This window comes from Phyllopteryx taeniolatus, chromosome 11, assembly GCF_024500385.1.
Source record: "Phyllopteryx taeniolatus isolate TA_2022b chromosome 11, UOR_Ptae_1.2, whole genome shotgun sequence".
Taxonomy (NCBI): Eukaryota; Metazoa; Chordata; class Actinopteri; order Syngnathiformes; family Syngnathidae; genus Phyllopteryx; species Phyllopteryx taeniolatus.
Genome location: NC_084512.1, coordinates 20417978 through 20439448, shown reverse-complemented (window position 1 = coordinate 20439448; position 21471 = coordinate 20417978). Strand labels below are relative to the sequence as shown.

The 21471-nt window shown below is 41.4% G+C and overlaps 1 protein-coding gene across 7 annotated transcripts in view; it reads right to left on the bottom strand.

The window, feature by feature from the left end:
- The window catches only part of grid1a (glutamate receptor, ionotropic, delta 1a), a 325765-nt gene that overhangs the window by 87968 nt on the left and 216326 nt on the right, over positions 1-21471 (bottom strand). For all 7 annotated transcript variants that reach the window (XM_061788917.1, XM_061788916.1, XM_061788919.1 and 4 more), the window contains one exon: positions 7288-7493. In XM_061788917.1, coding sequence (XP_061644901.1) covers positions 7288-7493 — 206 coding nt within the window. The remainder of the gene's footprint in view (positions 1-7287; positions 7494-21471) is intronic.

Sequence of the window (21471 nt, the reverse complement as noted above, 5' to 3'; positions counted from 1 at the left end):
ACAGCGTCAGGAAGGCAGGAAATGAAGATGGTCTGGGCTTTAGGGGCGTATTAGCTGTAACTGCTGAGAGATGCTGCAGGTGAAAAATGTTTTTCCCAGATCTCTGCTCCGCTTTGATAACATACAGGTGCATCAGATAGTAAGGAGTGATAATAGGTGTACTGAAGTGCGACAGAGCAGAAATCAAAGCCTTTTCTCAGAGTTTGTACTGGGAGTGTATGCTCCAGGTCATGTAGCAAAGTTAAGTGGTTAACTGTCCATTTTTCCACATTAGTGCTTTCCACCAGCTGAATGACGACGAGGCACGTTACTGAAAGGAAACTGTTGTTGAAAGTTATTGTAACTGACGTGCTGATGTTGGGTTTTTTTTTTTGCACCACAATGCATTGCTTTGTGTCCTTTTATAAGCGCTCAGGTCAGGGGCGACAAATTGCCAGAACACAAAAAAGCCATCATGCCCGTCTTGTTCCCTGAATAGTAATACGTGTGTCAACCAGGGCTTCTCTTTAAAGAGACAACCACAAGCATTTGTGACACTAACACGAATGAGTCCTTCGAATCAACAGAATTGTGAGAAAACGTATCAAATTCAAGCATCGCTAGGGGTTCATTTCTGTTCGGAAATTTCAAGACATATCTCATGACAAAAGGTGGATTTCAAATTCAGTCACGCGTGTCCGCTTCTAATAACCTTTGTGTTTTAAATCCTAAAGTACTGGTCTGTTTCTCTTATGCAACCTACAAAGTGCAATAAAACTGTCAATCTCAAGAATTTTCTCATCGGCTGATTTTACTTCATCGCCTACCACCGTGGGGGACCTATGTTCAAGTCCCCGACTGGATCATCCGCCAACATCCCCTGGACTGACGGCTGTGGTGTCCTTGAGCAAGACACTGATACCCGAAATGCTCCCCGGGCGCTTCAGCTGCCCCCTGTTCCAGTGTGTTCCACTCACGTGTATGTGTTCACTGTGATGGGTTAAATGCAGAGAACTAATTTCGTGTGCATGCATGCACGTTCATGACAATAAAAAGTGTTTCTTCGTCTTCGGGCGAGAGGCGGGGTACACCCTGGACTGGTCGCCAGCCAATCGTAGATTGTTAATACATGATATTGGAATATAATCCAAAAACAGTGTACAGTATATTGTTCTTGGTATTGTTAACAAATAGCATACATTTATTTATTTTTTAAAAAACTTTTTTGCACTTTGATATCCCAAGATTCTTCGATATCCTTTAATCTCTCAATACAGTTGGGTAAAGTGGGAAACTAGATAAACCACACCACATTGAACGCATCGGCTGGAGCGAGCCATGCTACACATACAGTCAATCTCCTGTAGTCTCGTAATGAAACAGTGTACAAATAATTCAATACTGTACTTTAACAGAATTTTCACATATCAGTTTCCTCCATCTATCCATTTTCTGAGCCGCTTCTCCTCACTAGGGTCGCGGGCATGCTGGAGCCTACCATACATAAAGTGATTACACAGTAATTAACTCGTTTCCACTGCATCATGGGATTTTGGTTGAAGTCACACAGAGTGTTACTGTATTTAGCATGCAGCAGAATTGTGAAGCTGTGTGCTCCCAGCATGCATTGCGCCACAAAATGTTGAACTGTTGCATAATAAAGACGTTAATCCCTAATGTTCATGAATGATCAAGATACGTAACATTGATCGTGTGTTTATGTTACCAGTAGTTCATTGAATGCGTGTCTTATTGAACTCTCACGTTACATGTATGTTGCACTTTTTATTTTTCATGAAACCCTGACTGTGTGCCAGAGAGTCAACTACTAAATGAAGCTAAAATAAGCATTACCTGACCTCGTTCTTCTGCGAGCCTAAAGAGCTCCCATTTATACCTTGGGTAACTCATCAGCACCACAATGAATGGAAACATTGGTTTGACACTGTTGTCAGTAAATTACTGCAATTCAAGTTTACAGTAACTTACTGGTAACAGTGTTGCCAGTATCCTACTATAAAAACCCTATGAAATGTCTAACGGTGTAGATACAGCAAACCCCCAATGTTCACGGAGGATTAGGACCGATCCCTGGCGCAAATAGCGGAAATCTGTAAGTATTGGACACCCACTCAAAAAAAGAAATCTTAAGTTTTCTCATACAGTTAAATATTTGTTTTGATAGTAAACAAAAGCCAGAAGATTCAGTATTTCCTCAACACAACACGTATGAGTCATAGATTTTTATTTGAATGACATTTAAAAAGTGCAATAATGACACACCACAATGCCTCGCCAGTCTTTCGGCGTCTTTCCGCGTGTCGGAAATGATTGTCACGATGACTTTTACTGCTGCACTGAGAAAACTGATTTTTTAAACTGTCATGCCGGTAGGCGTATAGACGTAATTGCCTTTAAAATGATTCACTGTATTTGTATAATTTTTTTATTTCTTCTGTACGACTCACACAAGAGCAGCTTTCACGCCTATGGAGAGGTAAATGGTGGTGAGGGCTGTCAGAAATCTTTAATTGGATATTAACACAATGGAAAGAGTTCATTCAAAAATGATACAGTATATGCTAAAGAAGTTGGGTCGGTCAGACTCAAATCACGCTCAATCTTTTCATCCCTCAGCAAAACCCTGTCTCTTTAAAGCATTCATCTTATCACAATAAATCAAATAATATTAATTACTTCGTGAATAACATAACAAATACATTGTAAAAATAAACTGTGTATTCATGTTTTTAAATAATACTACTGTAGTATGTGCAATCACTGTATATAGTACAGGAAGTCCTCGATTGCGAACGAGTTCCGTTCCTACGCTGGCGACGTAAAAAGATTTTCCGCGTAAGTCGGATTTCACCATTAAAGTCGAAATTTACAGCGAAATACTTGGACTGTTACGGGTATTGTCCCAGGTGATTGTGACAGCAAGCTCAGTGTGTGTGGGCGTGGGCGTCCATGTGTGAGACGGGACTGTGAAGGAGGAAGGAGTGCGCGCAGGTGCGAGTGTGTGACAAGTGAAGTGACGGCGACCGGGGAAGAGTAGCGATTAGCGGAGGACCCGTTGACGTTGAATGTGCAGAGGAGCTAATAAAGCCATTAAAGCAGCAAATCTGTGCTTTGTGCCTTTATTGTTGCCGCCACCCAGCTCAGCTGTGCAACGACAGAAGGGAGTTAACACCTGCATCTCCCGACCACCGGTCAGGTGACCGTAGCAGGAAAGGTTAACACTTCGTATAAAGAAACTAAAATACATTAAAATAAAAAAATAAGATGCTGTACTTACCATTACTGCTGAGAGTGTGAAAAATGGCAAAGATACTCCCGACGCACAAACACAGACAAGCACTATGCACTAGCTAAGCAGAAACACTATGGTGCTGGGACATAATCGCGGACGAGGCGCGGGCTTCGAAACGTCGTAGGTCGAGTACGTCGCAAATCGAGGACTTCCTGCATTAGTAAAATGTACAGCATCTTTTACTAGTACGGTTTGCTATTCAGTTCCGCATGTCACATTCAGTTTTCGCAAATTTGCCTAAAGCATTACAATCATTGCTGGTGAAAATATGAATGACTCTCTCTTAAAAGCCAGAAGAATCCACTAGACTACAAGAATAATAATCTTTTGTTGAGTTACCACCTACCTTCTAAAGATTTATACTCTGAGCAGCTTGCTTGTTAATTGGGGAGTGACTTGGTATCTCACAAAACCGGCCATGTGTTTTGCACCTACAGCAAGTGCTAAGTGATTTTACAAACGCTCGCTACTACAAGCCAAGGACGCAGAAGCAACGTCGGCGAGCTTGAAAATGCCACTTTGCGACTCCCAGGGGAGGCTGGCGTGACTCGGCAGAGGGGTCGCCTCACACGAGGGGTGCACAGAGCCGTCAGGTGTCAAGGAGGGAGGAGAGACTGAGCTGACACCAGACGCCGCACCCACTCACGGGCGATGTGAGAGGAGAGACGATGTGGCAAGTGTCTGGCTGGCTGGGCCCAGACACAAGAGGTGAGGATTCCGTGAATCGAAACATGAGAGACGACATGAGCATCATGAGGACAAAAAGGGCATGGAAGGAAGGACATGGAAGGATGATGTCATGCTAATCATTAGGGTTAAGCACTTAAAATAGATGTAAGGGTCCAGGCCAAAGTCAGACTCAGGAAAAACATGACTTCTTAAGCCTGATGCATTGTGCGAGATAGACAAGTGACTTTGACAAGGATTAGATGCGTCTAAGCAATGAATGAAAATTGGATAGAGTACGAAAAGGGACTGTAATGGAGCTGAAAAGTCATCTCGACACATCAACCTCAAACACTAACAATACATAGTGTGCATTTGTTTTCACAATTTAAAACAGTTTGCAGGTTTCTTAATTTAAAAAAAAAAAAAAAAAAAAAAGTCAAAATACAGAATACGTACACACTCCAGTTGACCCCTTGATTTTGGGGGAGCGTTTCTGTCTGATGCAAATGTGAATACAGCTTTGCTACCATGACGACCAGAGGAAGAGCTAGGGCATTACGACAAAGTGAAGGCTACTCAGTGTTGCCAATTTAATGACTTTTATTATTGATTTTTCTTTTTTAAAGAGAGACTAGCACTAACCCTAGTGACTTTTTGTGGTGTTATTGGAGAGTTCTGAAGAATCCACTAGACTACAAGAATAGCCCGCCCCCTGTTCTACAGGGCCAAAAAAGGGCTTTTTTGTTACCATGACATGCAGGGGCGGAGTGTTGAGACTAGGCAAGCAGTTTAAAGAGAAAATTCTAAAGAGAAAATTGAGCCGCCAAAGAGACAGAAGGCATCGGTTTTATTTTCACTTACGGAGGCAGCACTTCATCACCAAACGGATGAACTACACTTTGTCCACCACACACAAATACTCCTTGTACTCCACTTTACATTTTGTACAATTTCAGTGAATGGTTATATGTGTTAACATTGCCTGTTGGCTTTGACATGGTCATGCTTCTGTGCATGCTTGAAAATGGTGAATCTTCCCCCAGCCTGGGTCATGGGGCGAGAAATGCAGCGTGGGGCGGTTTTCATGTAATGTGTCAAAATATTAAGCCACAATTCAAAGACGGGAAAAAAATCTGAAATAGGCGGCCAATAAAAGATTTAAACTTGGATGTGTAATTTCACATTTGAAGGACAGGCAGACACTCCAGAGAAGCAACTGTTTGAATGCAGGCAATTAAAAATTCCCTTTTCCATAATATGTCCACTTTAAGGCTGTCATTGTGTGTCATCTGTAATTAATTTTCGATAAGGAGCTATCCAGCAACTTTTACCTGACATGCTCAAGGCACCATCTACATCATTGTCATTCCTCACTCAAATTTTCCATGCACTTCATACCCTTCCCAACATCCATCAGTGTCTCACCTGAGCTCTCTGACAACAGGTATTAATGAAGCTCAGATGGATTATCAAAGCTGGGAGCACGTCAAATAATTATTAACGTATTCACAGAGGCGTTCGGGAGCTGGCGTCGGAGCGTGACGCCGGTGCTTATTGCCCAGGACGCCTCGTATGAATTATAAGAGGGAAGACAGAGAATGTAAACGGGGTAGATTAAACAACTTTGGGAGAGAAATAAAAGAAGGGGAAACAAGACTATGGTTTTAAGTGCAAAAACGAAATTCGTGTAGTGCAAGCAAAGCTCAAAGCCAGGTCATTAATAAAAAGTAGTACATTTTCACACAGTGAGTGATGTCTTTGGAAGGGTTTCACTTCCATGTTCATCAATCGGGACTCACAAGTCAGCGTTTTGACCGACTTTTTTTCACTGGGCTACTTGCTAAACAGGATACAGTACACATAAGGAAAGTACAAACATGGCTAACTTTTACCACAAAAACCCAATATGTGAATGTCATTATAAAAGGGCAGCGGTGTGATATATTTCCTTTTATTCATGGCAGTAAAGCCTACAAAAGTCTGGTGAGAACCAACCAGCTCCGAGATGAGATGGATTTCAGCAAAATGTCACATCTGAAAGACAAGCGTCTAATGATTCTTCGTCTGTTAGTGCTCTGTGACTGGCATGGGCCCAGTCAAGGGCATACCTCGCTTCTTGCCTAAAGTCAGCTGGGATAGACTCCAGCTCCCTTGTGACTCTAAAATGCACTGAAAATAAGCTAGTAATTACACATTTACGAGATAGGGACATTGTATCATTATGTTCCAGTGACAAAAGTTGAGGATTTGGATTCGGAAAGTATTCCTGACGACTATAGAGATATATGGAGTGGATTTTATGTTAATTCTCTCAATTCTGACAACTACAAAACTCTGCCAGTCAACAGCTTGTGCATCAGACTCTTTGGAAGGGAAACGTATGCATGGATCAGCCAAAGACAAGTGTATTGGAATAGAAATTCATAGGTTTAACGAAGCTTGCCTTAGCAGGTACTTGCACTCTCCTCCAAAATTAACTGAACGGTGAGGCCACTTTCAATGTTTACGCTTTTAGTTCCAAGTATTTGCATTTGTATCTCATACACAATTTAGAGAATAACATTATTTGTAAAGAAAGACCACATTCTTAGGTGAGTAAATGTTTTGGAACAGATCGCCTTAAAATAAAGACTTCATATTTGCTTGCATATCATTTGCTTGCATCAAGCTTACGACCCATTGACATCAAACTTTTGCAAGTCAAATTAATACTCTTTACACTTTAAATCTGGGAATTGACTTGGCACTCTTGTTCTCATATTGGTGACACTTCTAATTGTAAAAAAAAATATATATATATAATAATAATAACTATTCTGAACCTGAGCATTCTTCTATTGTGATGGTTCTCCGGGCCTTCACTACAGCCTCTTTCAGTCGTCTGTTGTAAAATTTATGCTCAACAGGATTTCAGTCCGGAGATTTACTTGTATTGTCATTCCGATACTTTTAATCATCTGAAAAATGTGGTGTTTCATTCTAAATATTGCTATATTAATTTGTGCATCAGCTGTAGATGTAAATACCTGAAAGACAAAATACAAATGTTCCACTTATGTCTCATTTTCCTCTTTCGACGTAATACCCAAATGTTTTTAGTTTTTTAGAAAATAAAGAATTTGGCTTTACTGTTCTAAAAGTTAGAGGGGAGTGTAGTTCTCCAAACTAGCGGACGTAAATTAGACCTCAATTAGACAACATGTTTAAATATGTAAACCGCCTGCTAAGATGCTAACGTGTAAGGTTGCATTATTCGCAGTTTCTGGAGTAGTCTGAATTTTTGTACTGTATTCTCCTGCCCTAACATCACTGACAATACATCCTACCTGGTGGATGAACACCTGCGCTCCTCGGGGGCTCATGAGCAGCACGGCCCGCCGCAGAGTGTCCCGGTAGCGGTTGAGCTCCTCGGTGCGCAACGTGTTGAAGAGATCGTTGAAGACCCGGCTAACGTTGCGGTCGACCCTCTGCAGGGACACGTCCAGACCTAGACGAGAAGCCTGGTCCATGAAGGTCTGCAAACCGCGGATATCTGGCGGGGAGAAAAGATAATAATGTTACGTTTAAATTATGGTGTCGGTAGCCACGCCAATCACGTTTTAGGCTACTGTGGACAAAACGGGATGGACATGACGTAATGTCGAGGGGATGGGACGTTTAACCGTGACAGGCCACGATTGCCGTGGACACCTGGCCAGATTTTTAAACTGTCCACAAATTTGCCACAGCAGTCACGGTGCAGATCACAAACCAGATCGGCCGCAGTGATATAATGTGAACGCAATAAAACGTGACAGTACCAAATAGGGCATTGCAAAACTTGGAGGCGGTCTGTAGTGGGACAAAAAGCATGAATGTATTTCCTGAAGCATACAGTGGCTACGGAAAGTATTCAGACCCCCTTAAATGTTTTCACTCTTTTTTATATTGAAGCCATTTGCTAAAATCATTTAAGTACATTTTTTCCACATTAATGTACACACAGCACCCCATATTGACAGAACAGAAAAACAGAATTGTTGGAATTTTTGCAGATTTATTAAAAAAGAAAATCTGAAATATCACACAGCCATAAGTATTCAGACCCTTTGCTCAGTATTTAGTAGAAGCACCCTTTTGAGCTAATACAGCCATGAGTCTTTTGGGGAATGAATGATGCAACAAGTTTTTCACACCTGGGTTTGGGGATCCCGAGTTAAATATATGAGTGTCAAAACAAAGGGTCTGAATACTTATGGCTGTGTGATATGTCAGTTTTTCATTTTTAATAAATCAACTAAAATTTCAAAAATTACGTTTTGTTTCTGTCAATATGGGATGCTGTGTGTAAATTAAGGAGAAAAAAATGAACTTAAATGATTTGAACAAATTGCTGCAATATAACAAAAGAGTGAAAAATTTAAGGGGGTCTGAAAACTTTCCTTACCCGCTATATGTATTTGCTGGACATGTCTCAGTCCTTTCAAGTTATGTTTCATTCCACTGTGTTTGGTATATTTTTTGTCCTGGTTTTCCACATTGTCCTTCTTCTTATGACAAGCTAGTGTGTATGGTAGGCATTTTGTCGCGTTCAATTTCAGCACGTCCTGGCTTGTGACAGTTTACGGGCCCAGCAGGAGATCTTTTTTCCAGTCTGCCGTGGGGCCAAACATCCTCCAAAGCTGCATGGTATCCACTGTCATCTGGAAAAAGCCTTGATAAAAGATGAAAAATGTGTAAGACCTTGATCAGACCGTAAGAAACGTGAAGGACCCCATCAAATCGTGACAGCCCGGGGTGGGAACATACTGGCCTCTGTGGTAGACCGCCGGCCGAACTGTAGTGCGCCTTTGAGCCTTCGGGACTCAGCGGCCCCTTTCCCCAACGGCCTGTCATGACTACCGTGATGGACTGTGAGAAAACAGCAAAACCTGACTACTGAAAAAAATAAAATAGCCACAATCCCATGGCACACTATGTTTCGGGGAAACGGGGCTGCCATGGCGTTAGAAATTCAGTTAGCAGGTTGTGCAAAATAATCGAGGCAACCTTGTAGAAGGGGTGGTGCATGGAAGAAGGAAGTACACATTACATTTTCATAAAAAAAACAGGTGCAGCTACCCGAACTTATTTGAATGGCACCAATGGCATCATCAGCATTAAAAAAACAAATACAAATATGACGTTCCACTGATTTTGCAGTCTTGCACATTGTGTGACATTGTAGTTATGAGAAGTAGCACAATACCGTACCGCATATTTAAACATTCAATGTGCAGCGTAAGCCTATCCCTCCATTTTCTAGGCTTTTCGCTCCCTTTTCCATCTAGTCAACCCCAGTTACTTTTACTCATTAAATGTCATTTATTCTCATTATCACAAGAGAATCAATAAGATAGAGAAAGTGTATTCATGATTTCAAAGGTCGGTAGATAAATCTTCACTCCTGCTCTCTGTGGAGATGGCATCCCAGCAGTGATGCGTTTAAAATTTCAGCGAGAGATGTAATTTTCCTCCTCCCACAACAGCGTCTCTTTCATCTCTTTTTAGGGTAGTTTACTGTGTCTCTTGAAATATGAGAAGATGCCGCTTTAAAGCAAATATTAAAATGAAATGTAAGCTGTGCATAATGAATCACGTCATTAGACACTTTCGTACAGTTCACTGTATTTCTAGGAATGGCTCCAGGGCAGATTTCACTCTCAAAACCAAAGTATGACAAAACAAGTGTTTTTGTCTTTGGGTTCCCTCCGGTCAGCAGGGGATGAGACTTCAGGCACTTCCAGTTACCATATCCATTTGTTTTTGTTTTTTAATTTATTTAATTTTGATTTTATTGTATATTTTATTGTCCCTTATGGGTAAATTCAATCATAAACAATATGAACTATCATTTCTTATGAGCATTTATGGCCATTATCCATTGTTTTCACACTAAAATAGTTCCCAAGTCTTAATAAAAGATGTAGAACAGAAATGATTACAGAGCACTAAATATCCACGTGTAAGAGTGGTTGAAATAACTGGGTATTGGGGCGGGCTATTAATACCAGGACGGTGAGGGCGGAGCTATGTCATAGAAAAGAAAAAAGTGAGCCTCCATAAACATTTGATTGCTCACACTGCAGCTCTGCTTACCTTGTGGCCTTGACACGATAACGCAGCAGTGTAGGCAGGCAGCCTTTTTAAAAATGGTGGCTCTTCACCCGGCTTAGCATCAAGTCATGGACGGAGATACTCGGTGTGGGGGCGGGATTATATAAATCAGACCAATTTTGACGCCTTGATTCAGCAAAAATGGTTCACTTTAGACACATTTTTGGAAATAGGCAGATCAAATATTTGGTTATTCAATTTCACACTTGATGGGCAGTCAGGCACTCCGGAGACCCAACTACTTGTATACAAGCAAATAAAAAGTCAAATTCGCATTACATATATTATTTATATTCTTATGTTTTGTAAGATTATCCTACACACATTAAGCGTGGATTTGTCCCAAGTATAGGGTCCGAAAAAGACTGGGGCCGAAAATCTTAAATATTAAAAGTGCTCAATATTTACAACCAAAAATCTTGGTGTGTGGGGAAAGACGACGACTCCCGTGTCGTGACTCCTTGAATAGTGACGTGAAACGGAACATGGCCAATCAAGAAGCGACCTGACAGAGGAACAAGGAAGCGGCCATAAACAAACATGTCCTACCGGATGTCGTATTTTGTATTAGTGGGGTCACCAGACAGACATAAGTATTTTCCAAAGCAAGTCTTTTTTGATTACATCATCATTCTACAACACTCCCGCCTCCGGTGCTTTGGCAACACTTGGGAAATATCCGCTCGACATATCCTGGATTCTAGAATGAAAAAGAATCCTTATTTTTGTAGTCTTCCTTACTGATAACATCAGAGCACATCTCACTCAGTATAACCAAAACTGTTAGATGGCTGATTTTTTATCATCATGTGTGGGGTCTATAACAGATAATCTTTTAAAATTTGACAAATCCCTATGTTTGTACCTGGCCTAAGTCACATACTGTATGTGCAAGTCATAAATGCATGCAAGTCCTTTAACGTTTACATTTCAATCAAGTCCCAAGTTACTGCGGCAAAAATCAAGCAAGTCAAGCCGGGTCCCCACGAAATTTCAAACAAGCCGAGTCAAGTCATTGCTTGGGTTAAGCATGTCACAAGTCAAGTCATACGAGCTTGCTGAGTCAAGTTGAGTCTCGTGAATACCGAGTCAAAGTCAAGTCCAGTCTGTCATAAAGTTTAGCCAAGCAAGTCCTAAAATTGGTGATTTATGTCTATGTCAAGTCAAGTCACGGGACTCGAGTCCACTACATGTGCCTTTCAAATGTTTTTTAGGCTTTTTAAAACAGTCCCTCCCAGGCTTTATTTTCTTTTAGAATAGTATGACAAACAGGTTCAGATGCGCATGCATTGTGTTCTTTAGCCTTACTATATGTAAGCGTGTGTTTTTGACTGCAACATTTATGCGTTGGAGTTCTTGGAGCTGTGATGAGCAGACAAATATGATCACAGAAAAATCAATAAACAGCGGGAGTGCGCCAGCGCTAATTGTGTTGATGTTTAGCTGCTCAGGGCAATGTATGCAAATGGTCTTAAAATGAGTTTTTTGACTTGTTCCTGTCGCCAAAGCGGCATAATGGTGGGTCATTGTCACTGCACTGCCTGACCAGAGGCTAAACTTTGCCAAACCCTACCAAAGCACGTCTTTGCAGAACGAGTGCAAAGCGCACGTTTGCTGTTTTGCCATTTACATTTTAGGCGACGTAAATTATAACGGTCGCTGCTGCATAAAACTGTTCAATGTGCAGAACAAAACATGAAATCAATTTGTCAACTCCGAAGCAGTGCCAAGCTCAGTAAATTGAAGTGGCCACACTCCACGGCGCTACTTTGAATTGAACGGACATTATCTTGGACACTTTTTTGACGGAGCACAAACATGATTTGTGATCTAATCGCCATTCCCTCTGGCCTCACGAGGTGACTGAAATTAATATATTTTGGCAGCAAAATTATTCATCATAGTAATACACTTTGATAACTGCACCAAGGCTCCTGTTTTCAGTAAAAAGATGTTGGTTACACACCAAGCCCACACAGCGTAAAGTTGAATGAGATGTGACGAATTACCACTACACCTACATTGTGTTTCTCAATGGCCATATTGCCAAATTTTACAAGTGCTCCTTCAGTGTTATTACCTCCCCCGAGCGGAGGGAGGGACAGGTTTTATGAGTGGGTACTTTTGTTTACAGTGTTTTAGTCTCTAAAAACATGGTCGTTAGTTTGGCAATAGGCCATCGAGGCAACCGAAAATGATGGAGTTCAGATGATTTTTTTTCCAAGAACTATTGCATCAAATTCAATTCTCTCTGGGTGTGTGCGTGACATCTGGAGACCAAGTTGCTGTTAAGTCTTGGAGTGTAAATCTAGCCTCACATTACAGTAGCCTCTAATACTATAACCATGGAAATAGCAGCTGTATTCAAGCCAGTTTACTCTGAGCTGCCTACCAAGTTTGTAGTGGGTCATGAGGTTAAATACCTAGCAAATTGTTATATTTTCTCATAAAATGTTTGCAGATGAAATCATCGGAGGACTGTCTGCTTCTTGCTACCCTGGCAGCAGCCTTGTAGATCTGAACATTTTAACAGAGCAATGACCGTCGGCGTAATCCAGTCAACCCAAGAGCACAGCCGGTACCACATCATCTGACACCCAACACTCTCATCCTTTAAAAGGCAGATTTTGTTATGAATTTTTAAAATGTGAATATATATATATATATATATATATATATATATATATATATATATATATATATATATTAAATCAGTGTGCAGTTGTGAGAGTGTGAAGCTACTCCAACATGTTTCCCGGCGTTCGTCTCACTGGAGCTGAAACGCTAGCGGGGGCTCCCTCTCGGACTGCAGTGGTGCGGCAATGAGCGTATCATGATGAAAGGGCTCAGAGGTTTTTACCGAGCTGTCAAGCTGCGTCGCAATCTGAGCGGAAAACCCCGAGACGTGGCGACGCTGTAAGCCCATGTTTACTCAACACAGAGATGAGTCTGTGTAAGTGATCACAGACTCTTACAACAATAATGCCACTTCATTCTGCGATATATACTGTAAATCAATTCTTAAAACTTAATGTTTAGAAGCTTCTGAGTGGGATATGAGAAGTTCAAGGTCTTATGTAACTCGCTCTGATGTAGACTCTAATTTTCAATGAGATATGGCGCGGGGATGTCCTGTCTCAGGCAAATGAGTTATTGCTCAGCCCAGGGTTGGGCGTTTGTTGAGCACCGAGCCTGAAAAAGACAGCGTGAACTATGAAGCGCACGAGCCCTGATAAAGATAATTAAAAAGGAGGCAACACTTCATCACCAAGTCGCGAATAAGGCTTGTGTGCACATCTGTGTATGTGGTGGTATAAGTGCTGTGAAAATGTATTTGCCTCCTGCCTATTTCTCAGTTTATTGTTCTTATTCAACACATTTAAATGTTTCAGATCATCAAAACAATCTTAATATCTCACAAAGATAATTCAAGTAAATATGAAAAGCAGTTTTTAAATTAAATCCAAGGCTATCTGGCCTTTGTTAATGAGTAATTGCCCTCCTGAATCTCATAACTGGTTGTGCCACCCTTGGCAGCAATAACTTAAATCAAGAGTTTGCGCAAACTGGTGGTGAGTAATTCGAATCACTGCAGAGGAATTTTGAAACTCTGTCTTACTGGTGTATTTTTTATTTTTAAATAATGAACTACCCATTTAAGGTCATACCCCAGCATCTCAATTGGATTGAATTCTGAACTTTTCACTTGGCCAGCACTCCAAAACTTTTTTTTTTTTTTTTTTGCCACTCAGAGGTGGACTCGCAGGTAGGTTTCTGATCATTGCTCTGAATAACCTAAGAGTGCTTGAGCTTGAGTGCACGAGCATTGCCGCACATTTGCCTGCAGAATTTTCTGGTAGAGAACAGAACTCATTCTTCCATTCATCAAAGGAAGTCATCCAGGTCCTGAATTAACAATACAGCCCCAGAACATCACATTGCCACGACCTCGTCTGGCTGTTGCTGTAATGTTCTTTTCATTAAATGCTGTGTTATTTTTTACACCAGACCAGATTTAACTTTTGTCCAATCAGTCCATACAATATTTCACATTGGGCCATACAATATTTCACATTGGGCCAGATTGGTCAGGATTTTTTTGAAAGCATGCTCAACCATTAAAAAAATAATAACAAGTAAAAAATAAATCAATAAAATTCAGATAATACAGAGTCCAATCACTCACTCTAAAATAAAAAAAATATTTTTCTGTGAATATTGAACATTTTACACATTTGATGCTTTTATACTAAACAAGTAACCAGGTTTTTTGTTTGTGTTAAATTGGGTTGAAATAATTTCTGTGCATGTGTGGCAGATACAATATTATGGGAATGAGATATTAAATATACAATATTTGCCAAAAAGAAGTGTACAAATGAGACATTTATGTCTCTCTTTTAGCCCATTGTGTCACTGCGGAGTCAATATATTGAATCTACCACTTAGTAAATAAAAAATAGAGAATCAAAAGAACAAAAGATGGACCATCTTATTTAAAACTCCATAAATGTATGATTTCATTTTTGCAAACTTTAAAATGCTTTATGACAGGGTTTTTTTTCCTTCTAGAAAACAGATTGAAACTTCACTTCACTGGCAGAGGTAATGAATCGATAGAACAATCAACAAAGATAATCTTCAAAAACAATTTTTATCTTTTCTTTTTGAATTTTAGACCTTAGTCACACTCAAGTGATTCAAGCTATTATGTTTCCTCAATCAGTAGGATTGTAGTGTCTTATTTACGTGAGAATAATACTGACAACACAAACTGTCAAACTATCAACCTGTGTCATTTATATTGCCGTTATTCTCTGTTTTAGAAACCTCCTTGCCTTTTTATGGAACACCAATTAGCCAAAGGTCACTCGCACCTTTCCTTTGCATCACAAAATGATTTGACAGGTTAGTCAGCGATGTTATAGACCTTACGACTTGAGTGAGTGCTTAAGTGAGACGGAGTTAAATAACTCATTGTGAAGGCATACAAAGAAAGCGCACGTTACATTAAAGGGCCCGCTGCCGCTTTTGTCGTGTGCCTTGTTTTGTTTTCTGCGACGTGTCACCAGTGGTGAGCTTCACGACGATTCAGGCTCGCTGCAGGAGATATCCTTTCGAGTTTGTCATTTGCCTTATAAATGCCTCCTCTCGACGAGACAGAGTGCTTCACCCTCAATGCAGTTTAATCAAGACCACATCTAATCCCTGCCTAATTCTCTGCTGTGCTAACATGGCTAAGCACTGAAGGAATGCTAGCGTGTCAAAGGAGACCAACTAATCTCAAAGAACACACTGTAACGCCTTCCTTAAGCGGGGTAGACACACTGATAATCGGACAGAATTATTTCTGATCAAAGTCAGCAAAGGTCCGATTGTCGGCTGTCTGCCAGCGATTGGCTGCCAACGAGTCCGGGGTGCACTCCATTTCTTCGCCTAAAGTCAGCTGGGATTGGCTCCAGCTCACTCGTGACCCTAATTAGGACAAGTGTTGGAGAAAAGGGATGAATGATTTGGTGATTTCATTTCTATTGTTGAAAAAGTAGCCTTTAGCACTTCTACAAAAACTCATAAATGTGGGCAAATGCTGACATGATCAATCATGCCGACTCAGGCTCTTTTTGACAAACGAAAACATTCTGGAATATATAATTAGAAAGGGAGGTGTTTGTTTCTTGGCAGATGTTTAGCAGATGAGTTCATATTTTAGCACGCTGGGATGCCAACATTTGCTAATTAGCGCTGAAAACCAAATGCAGAAGGTCTGCTTATTACCTGACAGCCAAGTTTACTGCTTGGGAGGAATTACCAAAAACGATTACAAGTCATCCGGCGGGAAGCAAATTTACCAGCAATTTAATGTTGAAATCTAATTGGATGAATTCACTGGAACAATGTTTGTTTAACACTTTGGATGGATGGATATATTTTGATGGCAAAATAATAATTTATTTATAGATATACAACTATGAAACACACTGTAAGGAACGCTGATTCACCGCTTGACCAGAGTTGAAGGCCAGTGGCTTGTTTACACGGCGCTTGTCATTCACTCCATGAACTGTGTCATCTTTTTTCACAATCTGGACACACACTTTCTACTAACTACCGAGACACATACTCTATTTATACCATGCATATACGCACACTGTTCGAGTGTGAGGTGCTTAAACTTATCCGATTTATGTGTTGCTATTACGCTCCATCATAATCCACGGGACAAGCCGAAAGTCAGACCGTAATTCTTCTCCTCACAAGCAGTGCTGAGCTCAAATCCAAAGCGCTGCACTGCTAGCTGCAGGAATCAGTTCTTCATTGAGTTGTTTACAAGCTTGATATTCACTGACAAGCTGTGCCAGACACTCCACTGTGCCTCCTTATTGAAAAATGTACTTAACGTCAATAGACGTTGATGGCGGTGAACGGTTGGATTCCAGTTAACATATACTGACGTCAACGCTAGTGAATGAGTTCAGATCATAATTATATTTATATTGAATGTAAGGACCTGTTCATTGCTGATTTATTTTTTTATTTCTCTTGCATGAAGGCGCTAAAAAAAAAAAAGAAAAAAGTGTTCCTGCAGAGCTGATTTTTCTCCATTCTCACATTAACAAATTATATATGAAAATGTATAATGACAAAGTGAACTAGTAGCAAAACAGTAAAAGTGCTTTATGTGCCTTTTTTGTAAGTGATCTATTACTTGAGATTGGAATGAATGAGCTCAACAGATTCATTACATTGAGCATCATTCTGCTCCACAAACGGGCTGCGTAAATGCGAATAAAAGACCCCATCATCAGAGGCTGACTACTGAATGCCTTTAACAAATATGTTAATTGACCACATACACAGGATAACAGAACCCATACTTGTATTCAGCTACATAAGTTGGATAAAGGTAGGATTTTTATTTGTTTGGCTACAGCTCTCCATTTGCATTCATTAGTGCACAAATCCAGTTCTGCATGCTCATGAATAGTGAAAAGTGATTTGGGTGTTCTGTTCATCGCTGTATTACTTCCAACTGTCAGATAAAAACTGAATTGAAATAATCGATCCCATCTTTTTGCACTTAGTCACACTAGATGGAGACGGGTGGAGTGCAACGGACGCGTTGATTCTCATGGATAAGCACACGACTTTCAGTTTTCACTTGAAGACACTTATCAACAGAAATGGTATTATAGCAGCCAATTGAATCCATCCATCCATTTTCTGAGCCGCTTCTCCTCACGAGGATCGCAGGCATGCTGGAGCCTATCCCAGCTATCATTGGGCAGGAGGCGGGGTACACTGGTTGCCAGCCAATCACAGGGCACATACAAACAAACAACCATTTGCACTCACACTCACACCTACGGGCAATTTAGAGTTGTCAATTAACCCACCACGCATGTTTTTGGGATGTAGGAGGAAACCTGAGGGCCCGGAGAAAACCCACGCAGGGATGGGGAGAACATGCAAACTCCACACAGAACAGAACAGAACAGTGAGGCAGACGCTCTAACCAGTCGCCCCAATTGAATCCACGAGAGTAATTACCATCATAATGAAATATTACAGTGGAGAATTATTCCTTATATAAAATATAGTTCTAATACATTTAGCCTTTTTTAAGGAGACATGATACATTCGTTCCCAATTTCAAACAGTTCCCAGTTCTACATCAAGAAATATTGCTTACTTTTAGCTTTGTTTTCCTTGCTGAAATCAGTCTGTTTTGAGGGGGCGGTCCCCTCATACAAATGAGCCAGCGCTCACCCCGAGCCCTCGACGGCCTTCGTTATGATGGCGATTATGTTCGGTGCTAGGGGATGGCTACTTGTGTTCTTTCACTTTGTCGCAATATTTGGCCTCTCGAGCGACTCTTTTCCCCAAATATTAATTAGCAACAAGTGTGGAGGTGACTTCTTTTGCGTGTTCCTGGAGACTTCTGGAAGACTGAGGGAGCACTGGATGGTCACCCCTCTGTGCCCAAGTGAATTGGGGGTTGTGCAAAGCTGCTGCTTTCAAGGAGATGGTAAAAGGATTGATTGTATTTCCCCTTGTAGAGGCAGCATGTCACCAAGCAGCCAAATTACACTTGTCAATTAGTGTGCAGATCCATCCCTGTGGTGCATGCAGCAGCATCACCAAACACAAACACATACAATATACTTTATAGTCAATACAAGTTAAAATAGCAGAGTCAAGTACACTTATCCCCATGTTTTAATGCACCACATACATACATCTCTGATGCCCCTATCCGCCCTCCTTTCCAACAAACAAGGGACACCCTCCCGCCCTCGGACTGGGCGGGGACTGGCTGCATCGTGGGTCCTGCAGGTTGGGCGTCTGGCTCTCCTCGGGATGGGGAGGGGGGGGGGGGGGGGGTGTTGGTGGCCGGGCGTGTGGGGCAGTGTGTGTGTGTGTGTGTGTGTTAGTGTCTAGTGGGGTGGCATTGGGTCCCCGCGGCCTCCACCGTGGCCAGTTGTCAGGACGCCTTGGTGGGGCCGGCGGACCGCACTGGGTCCCTCAGTGTGGGATGTGTCCTGTCCACCGGGCTGCTCTCGGGTGGACCTCTGGCCCCGATCCCGCCTCTTGATTGATTGGGTGGGGTCATCAGCCTCCGCAGGGCAGGCACAGCAATTACGGGACACTTCTGTCCGCAGGCACACACCCCCGGGACTCTTTCGCTGGGTGTGGGGCCACTCACTTATTGCAACAAATAACTGATGAATATGCGAATTGCTTGGGTATGCCCCTCACTCACACTTTCGTCCTATAGACTTTCATAATTTACATAGTCAAGCCCACCACACTTTAGTTGTACAGCCGGGTTCACGACCCTTGTCCTGCATGCTTCTTCTCCGGCCCTTGTCCTATTCTATCTTGTCCTGTGTCCTTCCCTCACAGGGTGCAGCACTACAACCCCATGCAACAGTCATATCTAATGTTTTATTTTTGTAGATGAAATGATTTACTTTTCTCATCCTGTTTACAATTAGTGCTTTGTCTTTTGTCTTTGTTTCTCTCTCCCCTCTAGAAACTTTGATCTGTTCGACTGATCGATTCTGATTCTCAATAAACATCAATTATAATAGTAAAAAACCATAGCAGCAGCTTAAAAACTCCACTGTGACACAGTAAAACTGTTCCGGCATAATAGGGATACAGATCCTCCATTGTGCTTGACCGAACAGGCTGTTAGTATGAAAAAACAAAAAAACAAAAAAAAAAACAACCACAACTTTTCCTTGAAGTGTGCTAGCTTAATGCTAACACAAAGGGAAACGCCATTGACAGGTTAATACATTGCATCTACGTGGTGGTGTAGTGCACATTAGAAGGTGCCGCAATGAATTAATCATGATGCGCAAACTGTTTAATTATTTACATTCCATTTAATTATGTTATTACTACATTTCTTCTGATGAAGTAGGATAGAGGGCTATTTTACTTATTAGATAACACCTACAATTTTTGTTGGCTGGAATGAACCATTAAGGCATTTCCCTTAATTTAAACGGTGTGGTCACGAATTAAACTCTTATCACAAGGCACACTGTAGTAGTAATATAATTATTACCCACTGAAGAGTCTGCAGGGTGTTGGGGGAAAAATTCAGCAGAACCACAAAATAGGCTGAAAACTCAGTTTCTATAACGATGTTCAACCAAGTTATCTTCAAGTTTTTGACTTACTTTCCGGCAAGTAAGCGCTTGCCCGCCAGGAGATTGTTCGTTCTGTGTAAATTGAAGAAGAAAAAAACAAAACCAAAAACAAAAAACATGATCTTGACCTCCTTTCTTTCCACTTCTATTTTTCTGCAGGCGGTTGTGCTTTGGCCTCAGTAATCGTGCTGCAAGGACAACGAGCTTCGTGGCTACTCTGACTGCTCTTGGATGAGGATCCTAATTCGCTGGAGTAAGAAAAAAAGCATATTAAGTAGTCTTAAATGAGCCTCGTTTCTTTGTATTCCAAAGCTCACTTTCACAGTTTTATAACACTTATTCACCAAGACTAGCTTGTGATTTGAGGAATAGATATTTCCACATGAAAAACACTGGCTGGGGTCATTATACGCTACATCACCTGTGGGTTCCGCTGCACCGAAACTATAAAAAGATAAAGCTCATTAGCACCCTGAATGGCACTCCTCCAAACTTGAGCTCACTTCGAACGCAGCGTCTGAGGAGTCACAGCGCAACAATGTGGCATGTCCGTGTGCGGCCTTGCCAATCAAGAGTTCACGCGCGGCCATCTGCCTTTTTGCCAATGAAAGGTCGGGTCCACAGAGCCGCCGTAATGAGAGCGATGAAACTTGAATGTAGAGTGTCTGAAAATACATAAGACACTATTGGGACACACTTCTCTTTCATGGTGCCACAGATGATCCAATTAGGCTCTGATTTGTCTCTTCGTCTGGATGTTAATAACCACCCCCTATGCTATCCTGTTGTTGTTGTTGTTTAACAGTGCCGCCCGACGAGCCGGATGGTTTGTTTCCCAAATACATCTGGGAAAGAGACTGCAGAAAGTGTAGTGTGACTGCAGGACTGCAGGTGTTCCAATAAAGCTAACATCAGAATCGGAATCATCTTTATTTGCCAAGTATGTCCAAAAAACACACAAGGAATTTGTCTCCGGTAGTTGAAGCCGCTCTAGTATGACAACAGACAGTCAATTGACAGAGAACACTTTTGAGACATAAAGACATTGACAAAAACAGTCACTGAGCAATAAAGTGTTGCTAGTAATCTGGTAATGCCGGTACAATTTTTATTTTATTTTTTTTACAATGCAGATGCAGAGTCCTCTAGCACTTAGAGCAATTTGAATGACTAATATAGCAATAGTCCGGTGCAAACAACCGAACTCAGTTTTGCTCCCACTGCCTTTTTAAAAACATTGTTTTAGCGTGCATGCATGCTACCGTATGTTTTAAGCTAGCATATGTTTTACCATGCCTGCGCCCAATAATATGGTGCGCCTTATGGTCGTGAACATACGGTCGTCATGCAAGAATCTGAGACAATGTTGATTGTGCATATACTCCTCAATCAGTGTGCAAATGGGGCAGATGCTACTCTGGCATGAGTGGCCAGTAGTGGTTAACAACAGATATGCAAATAGTGCAGCGTGGCGAGACTACTACAGTGAGTCAACGAGTATGTATAATTGGCCCGACAGAAATGTGACAACAAACTCAAGACAAAAACCTTGACAGCATGTTGCAATGGAATTGTAGGGTAGCTGTTTAAGAAGTTGATTGCAAGAGGGAAGAAGCTGTTGGAATGTCTTCTAGTTCTAGTTTGCATGGATCGCATTGATTCTGATTATTTGCGGCTTGGGAGCACATACCTCGGGGTCAAAGGTTTTGCATT